Consider the following 23,940-nt stretch of genomic DNA (forward strand, 5'->3'; position numbering starts at 1 on the left):
ATGGCAGAGGAGGGACCGCGACTGGAGATGGGGGCGGGGGGCGGCGGTTAAAGGAGTTGCCCGAGGCGGCGGCGCGGGTGATGTCAGCTCTCGACGAAAATAGAGAGGGATCGCCTGCAAATCCCCAGCTCCGGCGGGGCTAAACCTTGCAATCCCTCCCCGGCCGGCGCCGAGCCAGGGCGCAGCGGCCTCCGCCGCCTCCCCCGGCGCGCACACACCCGCACACGCGCACGCACGCTCACCGTCCTCTGCCACCACTCTCTGCTCCCGCCACTCGCCGCGCCCGCGAGCCCCGCAGCAAAGCACAGGTGGCAGCGGCTGCAGGGGCGCATCGCAGGCGTGCGCCCTCCTGCAGCCCTGGGCGCATCGCTCTCTCGGGGAAGCCACCCTCGGAGCCCCTGGAGCTCCCCGCCAAGCGCCATCCCCGCGGGCGGAGGGGAGCGCGGGTCGCGCGCCGTGGAGAGCCGGGACGCGGATTAGCGCCGGCAGGAGCTTCCTGCGCCCGTTGAGGCGTTAAAGGGCTTACCCCGGAGGCGGGTGGAAGGGCGGGCAGAGGTTCCTCTTAAATACCGTTCCCGGCAGCACTTCGCGCTCATCCCGGCGGCCGCTCTCTCCCCTGCCCACAGCTGCCGGATAGTGCTGAAGAGGAGGGGGCGTTCCCCAGACCATGGCATCCACGGAAGGGTGAGGGGATTTTTATCTGTACTCGCGGGAAAGCGGGGTCGCGCGTGGGGTGGTGGCGCCCCTATCCGGGATGCGGACAGAGAGGCGTCGGCGGCGGGCCTCGGAGGTGGTGGCGGAGCCGTGGCTTGGCTGGGGCTGCGATAGTGGGGAGGGGATTGATTTTCTTTCTTGGAGATTGCTGCTTAATCCTTTGAAAATGCGAGAGGCTGAGGGTTGTTTTATTTTGATTAAAACGGTAAGGTGCGCTGGGGGCGTGAGAGTGTGAGGAAGAAATCCTCTTGAGGTTACTTTTGGGATTTCAAAACAATAGGGGATTGAGCACAGTGTGAGCAGACACCGGGGTAGCAGCGCCTGGAGCGCGGCGCCCCAGGCCCGAGGCGGGCTTGCAGGTGGTGCCGGCCCGGAATGAATGAGCCAAGACCGGGCCCTGGGGCGGGGCAAGGACCAGCGCGCGCGGCCTTGAACGCCAGGTTTGCAGAGTCGCCATGGAGTTGCTGGGCCCGCTTCGATCGCTCCTTGTCCCTGGAAGGCGGAATCTCCCTGGCTAGCTCTAAAGAAGGGTGGAAGAGATTTGGGTGCTTCCCGGGAGGCGGGAAAACGTATGGTTTGGGACAAGGGCAGGAGTCGCCAGACTCCAGCGGGCAGGGATAGCATTGGCTTCCCTATTCAGCCCGAGGGTCTGGAGTCGTGTCCTGCCTCCCGAGATTGCAGTTGGCATGGAGAAAGCTCCCTCGCAGTGATAACTAAAGACAACCGTCTTTAGCAAGAGACAGAAGGGGCTGCAGAGGGCAAAAGGATTCTTTGAATACTCACACATCAAAGGAAAGGTCCACAAACAGAGTCCTTGGACCAGTATCTCCCAGAAAACTTTTTGGGCTTCGTAGAACCTGAGTGGCAATGAAAAGACTGGGCAGCTCAGACCTTTGGTTAATTCCCAAAATTGCAGTTACTCACTTGCAAGCGATCACAAGATCCATGTTATGTGAAAAGCAAATCAGGGGCTTCTCTGGGCTCAAGTGGTGGTGTTGGCATTTTCCTGTTTCTCCTAAGAAATTTTGCCAACTCCGCAGGCTTGTTTTAGGGGAATGGATCTCTAAGCAGGCTGAAGAGCTAGTATCCAAAGCCAGATCTCTAGACTGCAATCTCCAATAGAAGGAAAATATTTCTAAAACTGTCTCTCTGTGTCCAGGAGAAGGAATTCATTCCTTTTCTGTCCCCCAGAGTCCTTCCAAAGGCATCTGGCATCTTGTCATAGCATGAAATTTTGTCTCTCCCTTTGCCCTATTTTGCAGTTTGGACTTTTTTTATTATTATTTCTCCAAAAAGATGTTTCAGCAAGACACCTGTGTACAAGGAGGGTGGTACCTTGTGCTAAAACAGATCTCTAGAAATAGATACTAGGAGCCCATATGGATCAAGATCAGTGCCTTCCCATGTTTAATTAAAAAGGCTTTTATATTAGAAAAGATATGAAAGAATTTCTGGTTGCCTTCATGGACCTTCTAGACTTATCCTTGCTTGTAAAGGCTAGGGTGGAAAACATCTATGAAAAAGATGGATGATATTAGTCTTCCAAATCCTGCATCCAGCTCACTCCCTATTTTTATGGCCAGATAGAGAAGGTGAGGTTACGACAACAGCCCCAAACTAAGTATGTTTATTTTACCTTTGTCCTAAATGAAAGCTGTCAAATGATGTGACATTCGATGTAGAGCCAAAGTGATTTTCAGCATTTTAGAAAGATTCCCATCCAATTAATCCCATCTTTCTGCACTGTTTGTGGTTAAGAAATGATTCACCAGAGGAACTTATATTTAAGAGATGAAAGAATTGAAAAAAGTTGAACGGCTGGGAAACAAATATAGGATCTATGACCCATTATTATTTAACAGCAGTAACTGATGAGCAGGTGACATTCTCAGAAGCCCTGGTCTTCCCTTTCTTCTTCTCTTCTTTTCTTCCAGGAGCATTTACTGAGCACTTGTTGAGTGGAACTCACACGTGAGGAACTCCGAGTTGGGGGGGTACAGAAATAATCTGGGACTGCCTTTTAGAAGTCTAGCTCCATCCAGTCAAGGATTTTTATTAGTAAATTGTTCATGTGGACTCATGAGATCTCTTGCAACTTCTAACATCTTTGGTTAATGTGCCTTGTAAAGAAACATTTACTAAGACTCCTCAGGCTGTCTCCTTTGTTAGCTTTTGCCCTTCAACGATATTGAAATTGTTTCCTTGAAACATACATTACTGAGAAGGAAGCAAAAATAGCAATATAGTTATATACTTTCAATTTATATGTTTTCAGTTCAACTCCGTTTGATCCAGAATGTTTGGGGAATAGGATAATATGGGAAACTGACCATTCTGGTTCACATTTATTTGGTGATGTAATTATCAGCAGCAGAACATGTTAATTACCAATTTCTAAAGAATTATTAGAAGCAATAATGACATCTTATGTGTGTTTAATACTTCACTTTCAAAGCTCATTCGTGTACCTCATCACATTTGATTCTTCCAGTAACTCTGTGAAGTAGGCAGTCCAACAAAAATAGACTTTAAGGGTAAAATTATATATAGGGAATACCATCTTTCCAGAAAGATTACAAGACTTGGCAAAGCTTTGGGGTTATCATCTGAAAAGGATGTGTGCTGGGCATGACTGGTGCAGATTACTGGCTTTCTCTCAAACTTTTGGCGTACCTATCCTGCAAATTGCCTTTTAGGATATTCTCTTTGTAACCTGTGCATTGGTCTTTGCCTGTACAGAGCATATGCCACCACAGTCTGGTTTTTTGAGGGCTTTGATTATTTGGAATTGAGATTATTATCATCCAGTTTCCATAAAAATCAATAGTGGACTCTTTGGTAGTTCCCAGGCTCTGAGAGGTATTTTCCTGCAAAGCAAGGTCTAATTTAATAGTTGAGCATTCTTTTTTTCTGAGTTCCCTGTCATGGCTAGAATTACAGAGATGGCTTTTAGGTCCCTGACCCAAATTGGAAAGAGATTATAAGTAGTTGGTGGCAGCCAGGCTAGTGTCTATTATTGACTGGGTCACAGTGGAGTGCCCAGATGCTGAAGAGGCAGGCATTTTATAAATATCTTCTTGGAGGTAGGGGGTGGCTAGGTCACTCTGTATGTCAGAGATCCAAGGCAATCTGTCTTCTGATCAGCTCCCAGGAGCCAAGGGGTCAGGGCGAAAGCCAGCCATGAGGGCTTGGGCTTCAGTTTGACTTAAAGAGCAAGGGAAACAGAAAACTGCTGACAGTGGAAAAACCCTGGCAAGGGAGACCCCTTGAATTTATTATTTCAAGCAAATAAAAGCAAACCATAACCATTGTCCCCTCGCTTCTCCCCTTGGGAATGAATTTGAGGTCAGCAGGAGGAAAAGCCTACAGAGCGGACTTATTGGAAAGTGAGTAAAGGATATGGGGCTTATGGTCTACAGGGGTTTGCAGGTTGCATGCCTCAGGCTTGGCTGGAATTTTCATTTCTCATTTTCAATAATATAGAAATCAACCTCCTTGGGGAAAATAGATATTAGTAGAGCTATGAGAAAACCATTTCATGTTTACTAAGACAGTTGCTGTGAGTAATTGAAAGCTTAATTCTCAGGAAATAATTTCTAAATCCAGATGAAACTTGTGAGGCAGAAACTCCATGTTATTAAAAACCAAAAGACAAATCTGTTCATCAGTATCAATGGCCACTTCTTTTCCTCTTCCATGCAACACAATTAGGTGTTTTGTGTCTCCTTTGGCTTTGGCTTTAAAGGACGTGTCAGCAAGGAAAAGTCCTTAAGCGATGATGCTTCAGCTGCAAAAAACGAGCAATATATTTAACAGCTAAGTGTGAGATTTCTGGGTCAGTGTGCCATAAATCCTACAGTTCCAGAATTGCAAAGCTTTTTCATGATTTGAAGCTCAACACAGAGTGATTTCAATGTAAATCCTCCCCTCCCTGCCCTCCTCCATGGCTGTGTCACACAATGCCCTGATGTCTGGTTTCCCCCCTTTTAAAGGCAAACTGAATTGTTTCTCATATTGAATTTTTCTCCCATTGGACTGGCTTGCCTCTTGGCATGAGCTGAATCTATTCTTCTTTTCAGTCGCCTGCTACAATTATTTTAATCTACTAAAACACTGATAGTATTAAATCTTCTAGGAATCGTAGGCAGAAGCATTATTCTGAAGATAAAATTTTAGTTTTGCTTGCATTTACAGAACTTGTCTTCGCAGTCTGAAGAAACATCTAACAAACACCAGACATGCCTTGTTTGCAGCTTTTGGTTTCATGCCCTTAACAGCTTGTTGGGGGCCAGGCAGGATGCTTCATAGAAAGGGTTTTAGAATCCAGATTATGGCAAATCTCTTTATTTACCACGATCACGAGCTTGCTGTCTCCTCCCTCTGCCCGCCCCTCACCCCACAACTCTCCAAGTGCCAACTCCTTGGAATGAATTAATTCAAGGAATGTTTAAAAATATCTCTTTGCTCCATCTTCATGTGCTCCATCATTGACTGGGGGCAGATGGGCCACATATTTTGTCGGTAGAATAGAAAAGGACTAGCATCTCATTATAAATCTGTCTGGTTGGCTTTAAATGATGTCAGAAAAGACAATGGGCCGACAGTATTAAAGGAGAATGAAAGGAAGGTCTTTAAAATTTTAAAAAGAAGACCTCATTTTCTTAGTGCTTTGGTTTTTCTTTTAAAGAGTTGTTTCTCAATGATGTTGATATTTATTTATTTTTCATTCATGTGTTTAATGACTCACTTAGATAAACAGATGTGACCACTGTTTGCTGAACTGCTGTTTGGTATTTTTGGCAATCTCAACCGTTGCTTTAGAGTATGGACTCACTGAGCAAGAACTGTCCTTTGAAAATGGAATGAAGGGAATGAACTCAATTTGGCGGCTAGACTTGATCTGTGTCAATCCTGGTCTCTAGGATAGACGACGGCAATGTTAAAGACCTTGAATGAAGTGTTTGGGGTCAAGGAGGGAGATGCTCTCCCCATGCCCCCCTCTATATTAGAGGCTTCACTTAAATCGCTGAGAGTACTTTCTTCTCTTACGTTTGGTCAGGAGGGCCATCTGTCACTTGCTGTTTGTAATCTGGCACAGGACTTTCTGTCATGTGGTTCTGTCATCCCAAGTTCCCAGCCACTGTGCTGTCAGGATCACAGAGCTGGTGACGAAGTTGGAAGTGAATCTGAGACCTGTCTGCCTCCCGCTTTGCCTTTTTCCCAGCACTGGACATGAGGTTGTGTGTGGCCCATGGGTATATTCTTTTAGGCTCACAGAGGATTTTGAACATGTTTTAATTGTTCACCTATACTTAGTTTTACCTTAAAAGAAAAAATCCTGATTCTGGCTTCTCTTAAAAATTGGGAGAGCTGATGACAAAGAACCTTCCCTTTTATCTTGGTACCATTTATTGAGTGATTATATCCCAGTTGGCTTTAAACACTTTAATGTGTATCAATTTATTTAATCCCCACAACAATATGATGCAGCAGGAGTGACTCTTAGCCTCATTTTACAGGTATAGAAACTGAGGCACGGAAAGAGTAGGCGAATTGCCCAAGATTTTACGGCCAGTGAGTGGCAAAGCTAGGCCTTCAACCCAAGCATCCTGGCTCTGGGATCCATGCCTGTAGTTACTAGGCCATACCTCTTAGTCCAGCAGGGCAGGGGTTAACTGGGGCTGAGGAATGGCCATCTCTTGAGATAGGGCATATGCCTTTCAGGTTGGGCACAGTCTTTTCTGGGACTACTTTTCTCATGTTACCTGCCTGACCCCTTACCTCTCCAAGGAAGTTATTGAGAGATTGAAAGCACGCATACCATTCTCTTGGTATATACCACTGCCTAGTGGCTTTGGATTTGAAGAATTATTCAAAATCTCATTTCTATGTAAAAAAAAAAAGATCATTCAAGCTACCTTTCCCTCCACCCCCCAAGCACTTCTTGTTGTTTTCTTTAACTTTGGTCTGGGTTGTACTTAATGGAGAGGTCTTTTGTAATTATTGGTTTGGTAGTCAGGAAGCCAATAGCATTGTCTGGTCTACAGGCAGTGTTTTGAAAGAGCCCAGGGCATGACCACATGGGTCCCAACCTTTGGGATATTGAATTGAGCCTTGGGTATGTGCTTTGTAGTGGCAAATGTAGCTGAGCTTATAGCAGCCCCTGGAATTTATGTTTTCTTTTGCAGCCTTCAGATGTGGCTGTTTAGGGTTGCGACTTAACTTACACTCTTTCCTGAAACAGCTACTGGTCTTGTCCCTCTAGGAGTGGGGCTGATGTTTATTTCACAGCAGATGCAAACAGTGATGGACTAAGGATGCCTTTTGAATTGAGGAAGAAATCTTCCAGAAGCGTATTTCTGTGTGTTTTAAAGAATGGGACAGTTTGCTCATCACCCAACAGATGGCAGTAAATGTCAGCACTTTGTCCACACTTGTGGTCTGACTCCCTTTGGAAGCCCTTCAATCCTTAGGGAATCCCAATTCCCATGGCATTTCATTCTCTTTTGATTATAAAAGCTTTCTCCACCAAGTATAGAATTTGGTAAGAGTGAGGCAATTGACATATATCTACAGTGTTCCATATCACCATAAACAAATATAAACAGGATCAGCCAAGCTTATGTGGCTATATATATATGACTTCATTTCATCCTTGAAAATCCCCTAGGGAATATTATCTCATTTTAGAGATGAAAAAACTGAAACTTAGAGTTTTGATTTTATGCTATTACTGAGTTTTTTGTTCTGTTTTTTGTCATCGAATTTACTGTGTTTTGTATTATCCATATTTTGCAATTAATCTACATTTCCTTAAAATTTCATGGATCCTTCCTTTGCTTTTTATTTTTTATTTTTATTTTTTGCTCCAGTGAGTGTCTTCAATAATTTCCTTCAAAGAAAGCAAGATAGCCTAGTGTCTCTGAAGAAAAAATAATGGAAGAATCTTAAATTCTTAAAGAATCTTAAAGAATTTAAGAGGCAATGCCTTAAGAAGGACAGCAATTATTACAGAAAGAATTGTACAAGAACTGTCCTTTGAAAATGGAATGAAGGGAATGAACTCAGTTTGGTGGCTAGACTTGATCTGTGTCAATCCTGGTCTCTAGGATAGACGACGGCAATGTTAAAGACCTTGAATGAAGTGTTTGGGGTCAAGGAGGAAGATGCTGTCCCCATGCCCCCCTCTATATTAGAGGCTTCACTTAAATCGCTGAGAGTACTTTCTTCTCTTACGTTTGGTCAGGAGGGCCATCTGTCACTTGCTGTTTGTAATCTGACACAGGACTTTCTGTCATGTGGTTCTGTCATCCCAAGTTCCCAGCCACTGTGCTGTCAGGATCACAGAGTCATATATATATAGCCACATAAGCTTGGCTGATCCTGTTTATATCTGTTTATGGTGATATGGAACACTGTAGATATATGTCAATTGCCTCACTCTTACCAAATTCTATACTTGGTGGAGAAAGCTTTTATAATCAAAAGAGAATGAAATGCCACGGGAATTGGGATTCCCTAAGGATTGAAGGGCTTCCAAAGGGAGTCAGACCACAAGTGTGGACAAAGTGCTGACATTTACTGCCATCTGTTGGGTGATGAGCAAACTGTCCCACTCTTTAAAACATTCCTCAGCCCCAGTTAACCCCTGCCCTGCTGGACTAAGAGGTATGGCCTAGTAACTACAGGCATGGATCCCAGAGCCAGGATGCTTGGGTTGAAGGCCTAGCTTTGCCACTCACTGGCTGTAAAGACGGAAAGATGGTTATCTGAAAGTCCTGCTTTAGAGAGAGAAATGAGTTACAGTGGAGATGTGATATTCAAAAGAAAATGTCACCATAAAAAAAGTGAGAATAAGTTTAGTTAATTGAAAATGATTGTCAGACCTATTTGTAGATGTCAAACAAGATAATTTCAAATGGAAGAAGTAGTAGTACATGAAGGGAGATAGGTAAAAGAAAACAGAGAAAAGAAGAAAATCATTCTTCTCTCTTAGATATCATGGAAAGCTAACTGCTGTAGATTCTGTTTAATCCCAATCTTTACTTAAAAGGACAGTTGGGCTGGGCATAGTGGTGTGCACCTGTAGTCCTAGCTATTCAGGAGGCTGAGGTGAGAGGATCTCTTGAGCATGGGAGTTGGGGGCTGCAGTGAGCTAGCTATAACAATGCCTGTGAATAACCACTGCACTCCAACCTGGGCAACATAGCAAGACCCTGTCTCTAAAAAAATTAATTAAGAAAGAACAGTTGGAATCTGATAGATTTCTTAGGAAAGTGGATGGACATCAACATGAACAAAATCCAATTAGACAAATTTGTTCAAGAGTGAAATGGATGGTTATCAACCAACAACACACATCTCAGACATTCTAAAGTGGCTGATGGTACCTGGGGGATTGGTTCAGCTATCATTTTTTCTATTTATATGCAACATATGGTCTAGAAAAAGTGTGAAGAATAAATATTGGGCTAATTTCTAAGAATAGATTAGAGAGTAATGGAATTATAGACTGAATCTATTTTCCCAGTATTTTTCTGGAACTCAATCCCATCAATCAGCAGATATTTATAAAATCATCATAGAATCTTAGCATTTGAAGGATCATTGATTTTTAGATCATAATTAATTGCTAACATTTCAAATGTAGAACTCATTATCTATTAGTCTGAGAGCACTGAACTTTAGAATCTTTTCACAGGTATTGATACACTGGGGTTGAGGTGTCATTGGTTCGTCCTGGGAAGCAGATTCTGAGATGGAGACTTGTGTGCATGGAGTTTATTGGGAGGAGCTTTCAGCATAAATCCTCACGAAGGAATGAGGGAAGCCAGGGTGGGCAGAGGGAGAGGTTGAAACAGTAGCACCAAAGCCTGCCAACCCACAAGGAGCTCTGGAACAGGGATGGCCCTTCAGAATGATCCTGAATTGAGGAAAGAGATTTGGCCTTTCTACCCCTGCATTAACCAGCCATTGAATGGGGCTGTGCTGGAACAGGGGACATGGACCTCGGTACAGGGCAAGGCTTGGGGTTGGGGGGAATATAGTTAAGAGCTGTCACTTATCAACATGCCCAGCAGCTGGGCAAATGAATCATTCAGTCCTAAATGTGGGGGGAAAGGGATCTGGGTAGCATGTCACAGCATCCACCACTGTTTCCAAATTCAAATGTTTGAAGGATAATAAAATAATGAGTCTGGTTGCTTGTGATCAGAGTATCCAGGCATCCACAAAGCTATCGTCTGTAGTAAAATGCTATACCTTGCTGGTCAAGTGATACAAAATTTCAGGTAGTCAGGAGGAATAACATTAAGTGATCTATTGTTCAGCATGGTGACTGTAGTTGACAGCAATTGACTGTGTACTTGAAAATTGGGAGAACAGTAGATTTTAAGTGTTCTCACCACCAAAAAATGTAGGTATGTAAGGTAATGGATACATTAATTAGCTTGATTTATTTTATTCCACGGTGTATGTGTATATCAAAGCATCATGTTGTATAGCACAAATACATACTATTTTTATTTGTTAGAAATAAATAAGGAAATAAATAAAGCTATATCTTAAAAAATAAAAACCTCAAATATTACAAAATGGCATAAAGTAAAAAAGTAAAAGACTATCTCCGGCCCCAATCCTGTTCTCCAGAAATAGTCATTTTTTTTGTCTGCCCTTTAAGACAGGGAAAGTGGATTCTGATGGTCAGGCTGGGGAGAATTCAAGGTCATCATCTTCCTCAGGTTTATTTATTTATTTATTTATCTTTGAGACAGAGCCTTGCTCTGTCACCTAGGCTGGAGTGCAGTGGCATGATCTCAGCTCACTGCAGCTTCCACCTCTTGGGTTCCAGTGATTCTCTTGCCTCAGCCTCCTGAGTAGCTGGGTTTACAGGTACGCGCCACGATGCCTGGCTGATTTTTGTATTTTTAGTAGAGATAGGATTTCACCATGTTGGCCAGGCTGGTCTTGAACTCCTGACCTCAGATAATCCGCCTGCCTAGGCCTCCCAAAGTGCTGAGATTATAGGCATGAACCACCGTGCCTAGCCATCTTCCTCAGCTTTAGCTGTGTCTCACATAGTCACCAAGTACATATGACAGAAGCCCTTCTCTTCATTCCAGTCCTTCCAAGGCTGCCATGTCCAATGGAAAGATGGTTATCTGAAAGTCCTGCTTTAGAGAGAGAAATGAGTTACATTAATCTAATTTCTATCTAGAGTGGTGAGTATAATGGAAGGGGTCAGAAGGAATAATAAATATATTGAGAACAAGAGTGTAGCTATTATTGATATTTTCAGTGTTGACAGCAGCCATTTTCACACTACTTCAAGTGTTATTTCCCATGGAGTCCTTACCTGGGGAAAAGTGAACAATGAATTAGATAAATCCTTTCTGGAATATCCACTGCATTGCTCTGTTGATTCAAGAAGTCAGGTAGTCTGTCAACTTCAAGCCAAAGGTACGTATATGTTGATATTTCTCTGTTCTATTCCACTGGCAAATATTAAGATATGTTCAGAGGTGAAAGAACACTTTTGTACACACAACCCAAGGCCTTGCAAATTATATCTTCGTGAGTGTTTTCCCTTATTTTCTTGCATCAGTTGACTCTGCTTTCTGAGACCAAGACACTGATTATCATTGTGTTTGTGTTTTTATCAGCACAACAAATTAATTCCAGTGACTGAATTGTAGAGCAACACAAGGTAGAGCAAGCCAACCAAATCTCATTGGAAATTGCCTTTCTTTTCTTTCCTTACCTGTTTTTAATAGTTACAAGTCTGTTATTTACCATGGCAGATCGATATTATGCATATTTCCAGTTTGTGGGTAAAGATGTCACTGATTACATTCAACCTATATTTAGGAAATACATGTTTGCACATAGAATGTAACAGCCAAATAAAAGGATATGAATGATTCACTATTCGCTGTCAAAGAAATTATTTTTAACAAAAACTTTTAACCTTTTGTCCTCTGGACCAGTGGCTCCTTCCCCATAACATAAAAACATGGCTTTATTAACAATAAAAACAAAACACTTAAATATACCCGACGTACCTGAAACTGGGAACAAAAAGAGGTTTAATTGGACTTACAGTTCCACATGGCTGAGTAGGCCTCCGATTCATGGTGAGAGGTGAAAGGCATTTCTTACATGGTGGCAGCAAGAGAAAAATGAGGTAGAAGCAAAAGTGGAAACCCCTGATAAACCCATCAGATCTTGTAAGACTTATTCACGACCACGAGAATAGCATGGGAAAGACTGGCCCCATGATTCAATTACCTCCCTCTGGGTCCCTCCCACAACACATGGGAATTCTGGGAGATACAATTCAAGTTGAGATTTGGGTAGGGACACAGCCAAACCATATCAAGGGGGATGAGACACTGAGACTAGTTAGAAGATGGCAGCAATAATTTAGGTGGGAGATTATGACCTAAATTAAGGTATAGAAATGAACATAGGTTACCAGATTCCAAGGATATTTAGAAGGACTTGGTGACCAAGTGCAAGTAGGTGTGAGCAGGTGGAAAGGCTTAAAGCCATCTCTCAGCCTTCTAGATTAAGCAAATGGGGGCGAGGTAAGTGCAGAAAAAGGAATTCAGGAGAGAAATTAAATTTGAAGAAGACAATGAATTTGGTTCAGCACATTGGCTTAGCATTTGTGGTGAGTGGGATGTCAGTAGAGATGTTCACTGGGCAGTTAGAGTCATGAGAGGCCGGGGCCTTTATGGAGTGCTATTTGTATTATAGATGTAAGGGAGCTCACCCGCACAGAGCATGAAGCTGGAGAAAAGAATTGGGCTGAGAGAAGAATCCTGGGAAGCTCTAGTATCCGAAGATGGGCAGATGGAGGTGATTCACGAGGTGCAGGGTGCTGAGAAGTAAGGAGGGGAGTCAAGAGTGAGCAGGTGACTTGAAGTGGCCGACAGTGCTGCATGCTATGGAGAGGTCAAATCGTGGAAGGACTGAAAAGTAGTCATTGGATTAGTCAATTTCAAGGCCATCATTGGCCTTTGCCAGAGCTGGGTCAGCAAAGTGATGGCAGCTGCTGCCATGTTCGTGTGGGTTGAGAATGGGTGGAGAGAAAATGAATGCAAATTATTTTTTTCCATAAATGGTAGCCAAGAGGTAGATGGTACTAGGAAAGCAGATAAGGCGAGAGCAGGATTATATGTTGGGTTGTTTTAATTTTAGGCCGGGTGTGCTATAAGCCTGTTCATCTGCTAAGGGAAAGGCTTGATTAATGAGGGGGAGGTCTTGAATTATCTGTGGAAGATACTGATGAAGGAAAGAGTTAGAACCTGAGGCTAATTCATTGCTCACTTTGGGGGTTCCTGCAGGAAGAGCAGGGTGCCTCTGGGAGACCGATCCCAGAGTACAGGGGAGCACAACTCAGAAGGGACAGGGAGGAAATGGCTGCCTGCCTAGATGGTCAATTCCACATGATCAACCCTGGTCATCTGTAGAGTGACAGATGGGGCAGCCAGCTTGTCATTACTTCTATAGCCTCATTAGTCAGCAAGCTAGAGTTGGATGTATTTTAGTAGTGCTTGCTGTTTGTTTGTTTTTTTAAGATTTACCTTTTAAATCCTTTCTAAGTCTCCCTAGTTGGAATTCTTCTCTTTCTTCCCTTAACCCTTCACCATTTATGCTCTTGCATAGTTTGTGAAAATTTTATCGGACCCAGTTTTAATCCCAATCTCCTCTTGGGCTCTGCATTCCCTTTGAATCACTTCCTGGGTATTTGTATAGCACATGTATCCTGATAACTCCCAACTGTATGTTTCTATTTCAGGCCTTTTTTCCAGGTTCTGGATTCATATATTGTACAACCTAACGGATGTCTCCATTTGTGCAATGCATAGATGTCTGGAAATTATCATAGTACAATGGAACTCTTGATTTTTTTTTCCCTACAAACTCATCTGTACCCACTCCCAACTTTCCCCATCTCAGTGAATTCTATCTGTTTAGAGATTCAAGGCCAGAAATGTTGGTATTATCCCTGCCTTTTTTTTCTTCCTTCAGCCTCAACCTACAAGCTTACTAATTTCTACCTCAGTTTCTCAGATATCCCACGGTCTTGCCCACATTTGCATTCTCTTTTCCAGAACCACTTTCTACCCTCCACCTACCACCATTCCACAGATGACTGGCACCCTCTGATCCTGGAGCATGCTTTGGTCCTCAGCTTGAATGATATTTCCCAGAGAGGCCTCCTCTTCCCATTCCACCTAAAATAGGTCTCTCTTTCCTAGCCCTACCTCATTCCCCTTGTTTACTTCCTTCACTGCATCAATTACAACTTTTACATATTTTATTTAACTGTCTGTTTGTATCTACAAAGTAAGCACTTTGAAGACTAGTTCATCATCACGTCCTCCTAGATCCTAATGCAGTGCACTCAGTAAGCATTTGTTGGCTGGATTCTCATCCTTGTCAGCCTGGAGAAGGAAGGAAGGCTTCTCAGAAGAGGTGATGTTTGAGTTGTGCCTCTTCCAGGGAGTCTGTCCTTATTACACTTTGTTCAGACCTCTCTCATAGCAACTCATCATAACAGAGTGTGCTAAGTGTTTTCTTGTCTGTCTGTTCACTATCCTGGTATCTCTCTGAGGATCAGGATTACATTAATTTCTTTGTACCTCATCTTATTATCATTATCACGATGAATGTTAGTATAATTGAATTGTCTACCTCGCAAAAGAGATATGCAAGGGCATAGAGATGACAGAAGGGAACAGGTGTGGGAGGCAACAGATCCAAGGTTGAGAAAACATTTCCTTTTGCTTGTTGGGTCATGGTCATCTTGGTAAGGTTCTGGTGGTCAACTGAACATCCCAATTCCTGCCTACCAGTCAATAATTACCCTTTGCTAAGGTTAATAGGGTTCGAGGAGGTTACAAGAATAATCAGATGGGCAGCAGCTCATCTTATGAAGCCAAAAATGTATTTGTCACAGTCAGTCATGTCCCCATGCTGCTGTCTAGGAAAATTACAAACTCCTGTATCTGTAGTTCTTTTAAAATGCAATGAAATTTCATCAGAAAAGAGTCTTTGAGCCCATCCTCTATCTTTCCCAAGATGCCCTCCTCTCAGAATCGTGTCTGTCTATTCCTTTTCCTTGTTCTTTGTAAAGAAAAACAAGGAGAAGCTAGAATGAATTTGATATTCAGATACAAAGAAGGGATTTCTTAAGTCAAAGCAGATTTTTCAATTGCATTAGTTAAAAAAAAAAAAAAATCCAGGGCTTGAAAACTGATTTAGAAAAAGAAAAGTTGCCAGAAGCAGACAACATTGTTGTTAAATTGATCTTTTAACTATTAAAGAGACACTTAGTATATTTAATCAGTCTCAATAGAGTTCTCTTACTCTGGTTTTGTATGGGTCTAGAAATAATACCTTGTAGTTGGTATGTGTGTTTTCCAGTAACCTAAATAAAAATGTTAGCTATTCTTATATTTCCTGAAATGGAGTTCTTTTCTGGAGTTTTCTGGTGACCGGACATGTTGGGGGATATTTATTTACCGCATCCTGGCGGGATAAGAGAAGAAAAACCATGGCTGACATCTTCTTTCTTGACTCTGTGAGTCCTCACAGTGCGAGTCCTGTGATTGGATGAAAGATCAGTTTATAAAATCCCCTTCCTGAGCCTTATGGGAAAGTCTTCAGCTGAAGCTATCCTCATCATCCTTATGGAAAATGCTAGAATCCTCCTAGATTCAGAGCCAGGGCACTCAAACTGCTGTTTTTGAAGTGAAAGTAGAGTCAAAGCCAAGATGCTGGGTTTTCTCGTCTGCTCTGACAGGGAAGCCATTGTTACTTGCGAGAACCAAGCATATACAGATTTCATTTTTACTTTATTTGCTTTCTCTCTCCCTCTGAAGACTCTCAGTGGGGTTCAAGGCAAGTAAACTCTAGATCTCAACACGAAATTCACACGTGATTGTCCAGTGGTCAGACAGACCGGGAGCAATTTGCCCAGCAGGGAGCACTGTGGAGCCACACCTCTGAGCCATGGTGATTTTCCTGCTGCTGCAAGAGCGAGAGGGCAAATTACCTCTTTCCCAGGCCCTGCACCAGCTGTTGTCTTGGTTTCCAAGAAGGGAAGCCCAACCACTTTGTTTACATTCCAAGTGATCTGGAGTAACAACCGGGGACCAGCTCTCTGAAGCCCAAGGCTACACCTGGGACAACCGGCTGAGGTTGAAAGTGAGTTGACAGCAGTTGCCATTCACCAGCAGGTCCTGGGTCCTCATCCTCATCCTTGTCTTTGTCCTCTTGGCTTCCCCTGGGAGTCATCAGCGGGGTTCGAACAAGATTTGCTGGTTCCGGAGCTTGGGTATGTTCAGCCTGTTTTTTTCTGGGTTATTGAAAAATGTTTTAAGGTGAATGGGGCAACCCTGGGTTAGAAGGGAGGCCTTAAAAGCAGGAAGCCTAGACACTCAAGGGATTGAAATACCATTTGGAAAGGGTTGGAAAGGCCCCAAAATCAACAACACAAGAATGGAGGCATGAAAACAGGTATTTGTCTTTTCAAAATGACTTATCAGCCACCCCCAAAGTCTAGCTTTCAACCCAATGGGAAGCAAGCAACAAAATTAAAATAGGCATGAAAACGTTGTGTTTTTGGTAAAGGGCACACTGCCTTAGGAGGCACCCGTGGAGGAGCAGAGACTGATCCACGTGTCCATATGTTTGCTTAGAGAGGACTTCCCTCTTTGCCTTTGAGCTAAGCTGCCGAGGCAAGCCAGCAAGAGGAAGATGTTCCCTTGCTTCCCGGGAGCAGGAATATCAGGATTCTGTGCAGCTGAGGTGGCCGTGATCACGGAGCAGGGACTGATCCACGCGTCCATATGTTTGCTGAAAGGGAACTTTCCCGGCCGGGCGCGATGGCTCACGCCTGTAATCCCAGCACTTTGGGAGGCCAAAGTGGGCGGATCATGAGGTCAGGAGTTCCAGACCAGCCTGGCCAACAGTGAAACCCCATCTCTACTAAAAATACAAAAATTAGCCGGGCATGGTGGCGAGCACCTGTAGTCCTAGGTACTTGGGAGGCTGAGGCAAGAGAATCGCTTGAACCTGGGAGGCGGAGGTTGCAGTGAGCTGAAATTGTGCCACTGCACTCCAGCCTGGGCCACAGAGTGAGACTCTGTCTCAAAAAAAAAAAAAAAAAAAAAAAAAGACTTTCCCCCTTTGCCTTTGAGCTAAGCTGCTGAGCCAAGCCAGCAAGATGAAGATGTTCCCTTGTTTTTAGGGAACAGGAAAATCAGGATTCTGTCCAGCTGTGGCTCTAGTGTCTGGTTAGGGGGCATTAAATTAACCCTTGAGTTTCTCATGTCATAAGATCACAGGATATTTGTTGAATAAATAAAAAGCATGCAGCCAAAGAGCTCACTGGATGAGTTCTTTACCTCAAGAGTTTCTGGTTTCTCCTTCAAGACAATCTTAGATTATTTGGGTATAAACATAGGAACCCTGGGAAGCAGGACTTGCTTTATGGATATGCGACTTAGGCAGTCCACGATTTAATGCTCTGCTCTTATCATCTTGAAATGCTTAATTTGAACAAGGGGTCTCAAGATTTCATTTTGCCCAAATTACGTGCAGACCCACACATTATGTAGCCAGTCCTACAGGGCAGCCACACGTGTGCAGGCTTGTATGAAATCCTCTTACCAGTGACAGTGAACATGGTAAAGATGACAGATGACCTTGAGACAATCTGCCTTCTGGCAGTGCACTAGAATATTCTCATAAGGAGATACTTTCATAAAACAGCTTCTGAGCCAGTGTTGCACAGCAGTTAAAAAGACGTGTTTTATACTCAGAAAGATCTAGGCAAAAATTCCTGTTCCACCACTCACTAGCTGTGTGACTTTGGGTAAGTTAATTAGCCTCTCTGAGACTCAGATTCTTTATCTGTTAAATAAGGACAATATCACCCACCTGATACGATTTTGGAATGGATGAAGGCAGGATGTGTGTGAAGTGTTCGGCATAGTGCCTGGGACCTGGAAGATACCTATAATGTTGATTGTCATTGTTCTTCTTGGAATAGCATTACTGTGTTACTTTTAGTCTGTTGAGCTTAGATGGGGTTATCCATCAGTCTCTTGATTTTGCAAATTAGGCTGCTAACACTTGGTGCATACCCAAAGGTATGTTTGCTAATTCTTTTCCACAGAGCCACAGGTGATAAGATTAGGAAGTAGGGCCTGGGCTTCTTTGATCATTTGAGTGCTGTGTTTGCACTAGCGAAGGGTTGTTTGAAGATTTTTCTCTTATGTGCTTTTAATCCATAACTGATTTTACGCCCAACACTTCTAACTCCAAATGCGTGGTGTCTTTCCCAACACCAGGCAAGTGTCCTACAAGTCAATTCAGTTCTGATGCTATCCACCTGGACTATGGCTATCCTATAGATTGAGGGCTCAGTCCCACGAGGTTGCCTCCACTTCAGGTGTCAGTCACAAGTCCCAGGTTGTCTCTGGTACTTCTGAGTGACAGGCTGTAATTTCAGGGGGTTTCCACAGCACCCTCCTCGAGTTCAATAATTCCCCAATAACACACCCAGTACTGTGCCTCTCCAAGCCTCCAGGCCATTTGGCTCTGGCCACTCCCACTGACTAGGTCAGACCTACAGGTTTGCTTACCTGGGGTTCCATCCCATCCTTGACTGGTGGGATGGTGGCCTTGCAGCTGACTAGGAGAAACTGAAGGTGGTGCAATGGAGTGAAATCTCTAGGAAACAGAAGGGGTCAGCCTACTTGGCCTGTTTTGGCTGGGTCATTCAGTTGTTTTTCTAAAGGTCAAAGTTCTTGCTCTTTTGACTAAAGTTAGGGATTTTTTTTTTCATCAGGAGAGTTAAATGAGCTATTTGCACTTCCATATTTTTGAAAAGTGGCCTTTTACCCCAGCAGGTTCAGGCTGCCAAATCGGTGTGTCCCCCCATCTATGGACACCAACATCACAGCCACCCAGAGCAATGGGGCAGATCCCTGTGGCGACTGAGCAGCAGGTTGAGGCTTTGGAGACCTGTTTTGATGTGTCTTTGATCCTTCCACACGTGGCTGAAGGCACGTGGGAGACAGAGTGTGGACCTCAGGCCTTTGCTGCAACATCATTAGAAAACCAGGACTCCCCTGCTGCCCGTAGCTGGCGGGTAGGTAGGAGGAGTTTACTTAAAAAAAAGGTTAGACCCTAGGGTTGGGGCTGGGGTTTGTTCAAGGGCTGGGGCAAAAGAAGGTGATAGAAAGGAGGGAGTTTGAAAATTGTCAAGGGAGGAAGGAAGGGCTCAGTTGAACATATCAGTCTTTTTTCCTTTAGGAGGGGACTAGAGAATGCTCCATCATGGTTACAGAAGGGCCGTGGGACCTTCTTTAGCCATTGTGACCAGCAGAAAGCCACAGGGAAGTGGAGGAAATGGGGGAAAGAAGCCCGGAGTGATAAAAGAGAGTCTCTATTCTCTCCCATTCTTTAAAACCAGAGCATTTTGAACAAACCACCATTAAGACACTTGCTTTATTGATTTTTATAAATTTTTATTTGGCTATTTTGGGGATGAGGGCAGACAAAAATCACTGAAGGAAATGTTCAAAGCTGGGAGGAAAAGTGGTTGGTGACTTTTTTCCCACATTTGTAAAACATCCTTTCACATTTTGTCTGAATGCCTCTTGCCGGTTGCCAAATCCTAATTTGATTAAAGGTTTAACAATGAGCACCAGTTTAGAATTGTTTTGCCATCTCTGCTCAGGACAATAGGCAGTGGAAAGAAGTGAAGAGGGGGGTGTCAGATGCCACACAATGGGGGATGTGGGTGCTATGGGTCACCTGCAGCCATCTAGCTTTAAAATGACCGGGGAAGAGCCTCCTGCATTCTCTGTGGGGAGATGTCAGGAGCTGGGCTGGCCTGTGTCTTCCAAGTGGCAGCTTTAGAAATCAGGAGAGTCTCCTGGGACCAGCTCAAGCTGCAATAAAATGCGGTGCCATTCATGCATTAAACAGATCCTTACAGAGAGGCTGCTTCTCTGCTAGGCGTTAAGGATAGCCCTCTGGGAGACAGATACAGCCACATCTGGCAGCTGCATGGAGCCCAGCAGCCCGAGACCCTGGGTGATGATGCATCTTGGGCTTCTGCCACCTGCTAGCACCACACTCTGACCCAAACCTTCACACGGGACACCTGGCACCAAGAAGAAGGACACCTGGCACCAAGAAGAAGGATAGAGAGATTTGAATCTAGGGACAGGTACTTACTGGATTAATGACTTGGCCCCTCAGAGCTTCAGGTTCCTCATAGACTCCCACCATAAAGTAGGTATGATAGCACCTATCTTGGAGGGTTGTAATGATAGTCATCTGTCATTTGACCAGTGCTGGAACATATAGGTATATAGGTGCTTGGAAAAAGGTGGCTACTTTGAAATATACTATGATTTAAGCACCAGTGTGCTTAATACCCCCCTGAAACACCTAAAGTTGAGACTTCAAGATGTATAAAACCTTCCAAATAGATTCATGCCACATTTATCCACCCTCCCCCTCCAAGCGTACACATGCACAGCTGAATCTTCCAGAAAGGGAGGTCCTAAGGGTGCCAAGCTTGAACAGATACTGGGAGGGGGACTCGGGGCATCCCCTCCAGACAGTTTTCCCAAGACCCTCCACTGCCATTGGGAAAAAGGGTGTGGGAACCCCAGGAGTCTTAATTTAGGCAGCCAAAGGGTGGGCCTTGGGAGCTCCAGCTCTCTCAAATTTCTGGTCTGGCAAGATGGAGTATGAATAAGAAACTCAGTAAGCATTTAACTGCTGATTGACTCTGGGAATTCCCAATAGTATTCGCAATAGAGAAGGCAGGTCCCCTTCCGCCAAGTGTCAGGAGCCGGCTTCCTCCGCCTACTCCTGGTGACTTCCACCGCCCTATACACATGGGGGCGCTGCAGCCCTACTTTTGCTGGGTGCCCTACCCGTCCGAGTCCTGAAAGACCCTGATTTTCCTCTGTATCTGGGTGAGTTCACATTCTCTGTGTCTTCCTATGTAGAAATTAGCGAAAGCTCAGCAATGTACTTAGAAAATAAAACCAAAAATGTGCACCTTAAACCAGGAAACAAAAACTTACGCAAGCAATACATTTTTTAAATTGTACAAACACTTAAAAGTATGTGTAAGCAAAAAGAATTGCAAATACCCTGTGAGAATAATATTCAAAACACACACACACACGTGCACACACACATGGAATGGGACTATAAGAGTGATTTTTATTTATTTATCAAGATAAGGTATCATTCTGCAAACTATTTTGTTATTAGCTTTTTCACTTAAAAATAGCCCTGCTTATAAGCAGGCTCTGTGGCGCAATGGATAGCGCATTGGACTTCTAGCCTAAATCAAGAGATTCAAAAATAGCCCTGCTAAATATTTGCAACCTTTCCTACACTTTTTTTTCCCCCCAAAGTGACTTTGGATATCCAGAGTTATCAAATCTAGGGTTTGAAGTCCTTAGGTATGAGGGTTGAAAGTGAAAAGCAAGTTGTTTTAATGAAAATTCCTAACTGAAGCGAGGGGAGACTTAAGATGCTTAAATTTTGGTCACACCTGAGCGGTATTTGTCTGCATGGCAGTTAGAAGGCAGATAACTTGTCCTAAAACTGAAACAGCAGTTAACAACCTTTAAATTCCCTGAGGAGATCCCTTCTTTCCCCAACCAAACCTGTTCCCATTTCCTTCTAGACTGGTTGACGGTCAGGTGGGCTGATTTGTTCTCCCTGCTACAGAGGTAGAATTCAGCACCGTACCTAGGTAGGAAGGGTTTTGGAGGGTGTATGGGAAGGTACACACAGGGTAGAGATGATAGCACAGGCTTTGTGGTCAGACTGGCAAGGGTTCAAATCCCAGCTCTGTGACTTCTTGCCCAGCTGGGTAGCCTCAGGCAAATTACTTAATCGCCCAGAGCGTCATTTGTAAAACAGGGTCATAAAACTCTCGCAGAATTGTGACTGGCAGATGATAAGCACCCAATGCTCTTTTAGGGGTTCACAAAGTTTTTCTACAAAGAGCCAGATAGTGCATATTTTAGGCTTTATGAGCCACACAGTCTGTATCATAATGAGTCAACTCTGCCATTGTATCACAAAAGCAGCCACGGACAATATGTAAATAAATGAGCAAGGCCGTGTTCCAATAAAAGTTTATTTACAAAAATAGATGGCAAACTGGATTTGACCTGTGGACCATAGTTGACTGACCCAGCTGGTGATCATCCCCATCCAGTAGAAATATAGCAGAGGCCACAGACAGAATATTAGATTTTCTTGTAGCCCCACTAAAAAAGGAAAGAGAAACAGGTGAAATTAGTTTTAAGAATAGATTTTATGCCCAGGTGCAGTGGCTCACACCTGTAATCTCAGCACTATGGGAGGCCGAGGCGGGTGGATCACTTGAGGTCAGGAGTTCCAGACCAGCCTGGCCAACACGGCGAAACCCTTTCTCTACTAAAAATACAAAAAATAGCCGGGTCTGGGGGCTCATGCCTGTAATCCCAGCTACTTTGGAGACTGAGGCAGGGGAATCGCTTGAACCAGGGAGGCGGAAGTTGCAGTGAGCCAAGATCGTGCCATTGCACTCCAGCCTGGGTGATAAGAGTGAAACTCCATCTCAATAAAATAAAATAAAATAAAGAATAGATTTTACTTACCTCAATATATCCAAAGTATGATTGCTTCAACATGTAACTAATATGAAAAATTCCTCAATGAGACGGTACATTTTATTTTTTGGTAACATTTTCAAACTCTGCTATGTATTTTAAACTTATGACACATCTCATTTTGTACTGGTCACATTTCGAGTGGTCAGTACAACGTAACCTCAATATTGCTTCTCAAACTGCAGGCCAAAACCAATTTAGTGGGTCGAGAAAGCAACTTACTAAAAAAAAAAATCAAATTTTAAAAATGAAATGGAGGTGAATAGAAACCATCAGAGTACACTGCATGTAGGAAGGACATGGGCCGTTTCTTGCACTTTGGTGTGTGAATGCCTGTGTGTGCACGTGCCTGTGTGTGGGTGTGTGCTGAGACATGAGAAAAAGAAGACATCTATTTTTTACTGTGGATTGCACACAAACATGTTTGAAACTCATTAGTGTACGTGCTAAAGTCAAGTGAGTTTTTTGTTTGTGTTTTTGTCTTTTAGAGCAGGCTAACTGGGGTGTTTAGCTAATGCTTCACACAGGCTGTGCTGTTGACCGAATAAACATCTAAAACCAGCTAAACCAGTTGCTAAATGTCATAGTGACCATTTAAAAATACAAATCAAAGTTTTAAACTTTAAACTTTATTATCTCTATTCTTAGCTGTAAAGCATGCTCATTTTACAGATAGCAAACAGAAATCTGGAAAGGTGAAATACTTTAGTCCAGACCCCAAAACCTTGGCTGGGCCCAGTGTCTCATGCCTGTAATCCAACACTCTGGGAGGCTGAGGTGGGAGGATCACTTGAACCCAGGAGTTTGAGACCAGCCTGGACAATATAGCAAGACCCAGTGTCTACAAAAATATTTAAGAATAAAAAAGAGGCTGGGCACAGTAGCTCACGCCTGTAATCTCAGCACTTTGGGAGGCTGAGGTGGGTGGATCACCTGAGTTCAGAAGTTCAAGACCAGCCTGGACAACATGGTGAAACCCTATTTGTACTAAAAATATAAAAATTAGCCAGACATGGTGGCTTATGCCTGTAATCCCAGGTACTCGGGAGGCTGAGGCAGGAGAATCGCTTGAACCCGGGAGGCAGAGGTTGCAGGGAGCCACGATCATGCCATTGCACTCCAGCCAGGGCGACAAGAGTGAAACTCCGTCTCAAAAAAAAAAAAAAAAAAAAAAAGTAAAAAAATAATAATAGTTAAAAACAAAAACAAAAGACCAAAAACTTGAGAAGTAGTTTTGGAACGAGAATGAGGAACTCCGTGAACTCAGCCTTGAGCTCCTTCCTCAGCTGCTGGGCTCTCTACCTGGGCACTTGAATGGGAAACTGGGCCAATTCACCCAGTGATTTAAGCATTGAGTCATTTTTTTTTGCTTGGAATGTTTGAATATATGAAATAAAAGTTAAAGAGGTATTGCTTTAAAGCACTTCATTCTCTTATTGATTTTTTATTGACTCTACCACAAATATTTTTTTCCCTCAGTTTTTGGTCATCTACATATTTAGGTTTTTAA

At 43.6% G+C, this 23,940-nt stretch overlaps 1 protein-coding gene across 3 annotated transcripts in view; it reads left to right on the top strand.

The window, feature by feature from the left end:
* Positions 1–23,940, top strand: part of SLC1A2 (solute carrier family 1 member 2) — a 168,904-nt gene that overhangs the window by 584 nt on the left and 144,380 nt on the right. The window contains exon 1 of one of the 3 annotated variants that reach the window (XM_055281931.1): positions 75–684. The exons of the other annotated variants lie outside the window; for them this stretch is intronic. Coding sequence (XP_055137906.1) covers positions 668–684 — 17 coding nt within the window. The 5' untranslated portion in view covers positions 75–667. Of the gene's footprint in view, positions 1–74; positions 685–23,940 lie in introns of those variants that run through there. 3 annotated transcript variants of the gene reach the window in all.

Source organism: Symphalangus syndactylus, chromosome 6 (assembly GCF_028878055.3).
Source record: "Symphalangus syndactylus isolate Jambi chromosome 6, NHGRI_mSymSyn1-v2.1_pri, whole genome shotgun sequence".
Classification (NCBI taxonomy): domain Eukaryota; kingdom Metazoa; phylum Chordata; class Mammalia; order Primates; family Hylobatidae; genus Symphalangus; species Symphalangus syndactylus.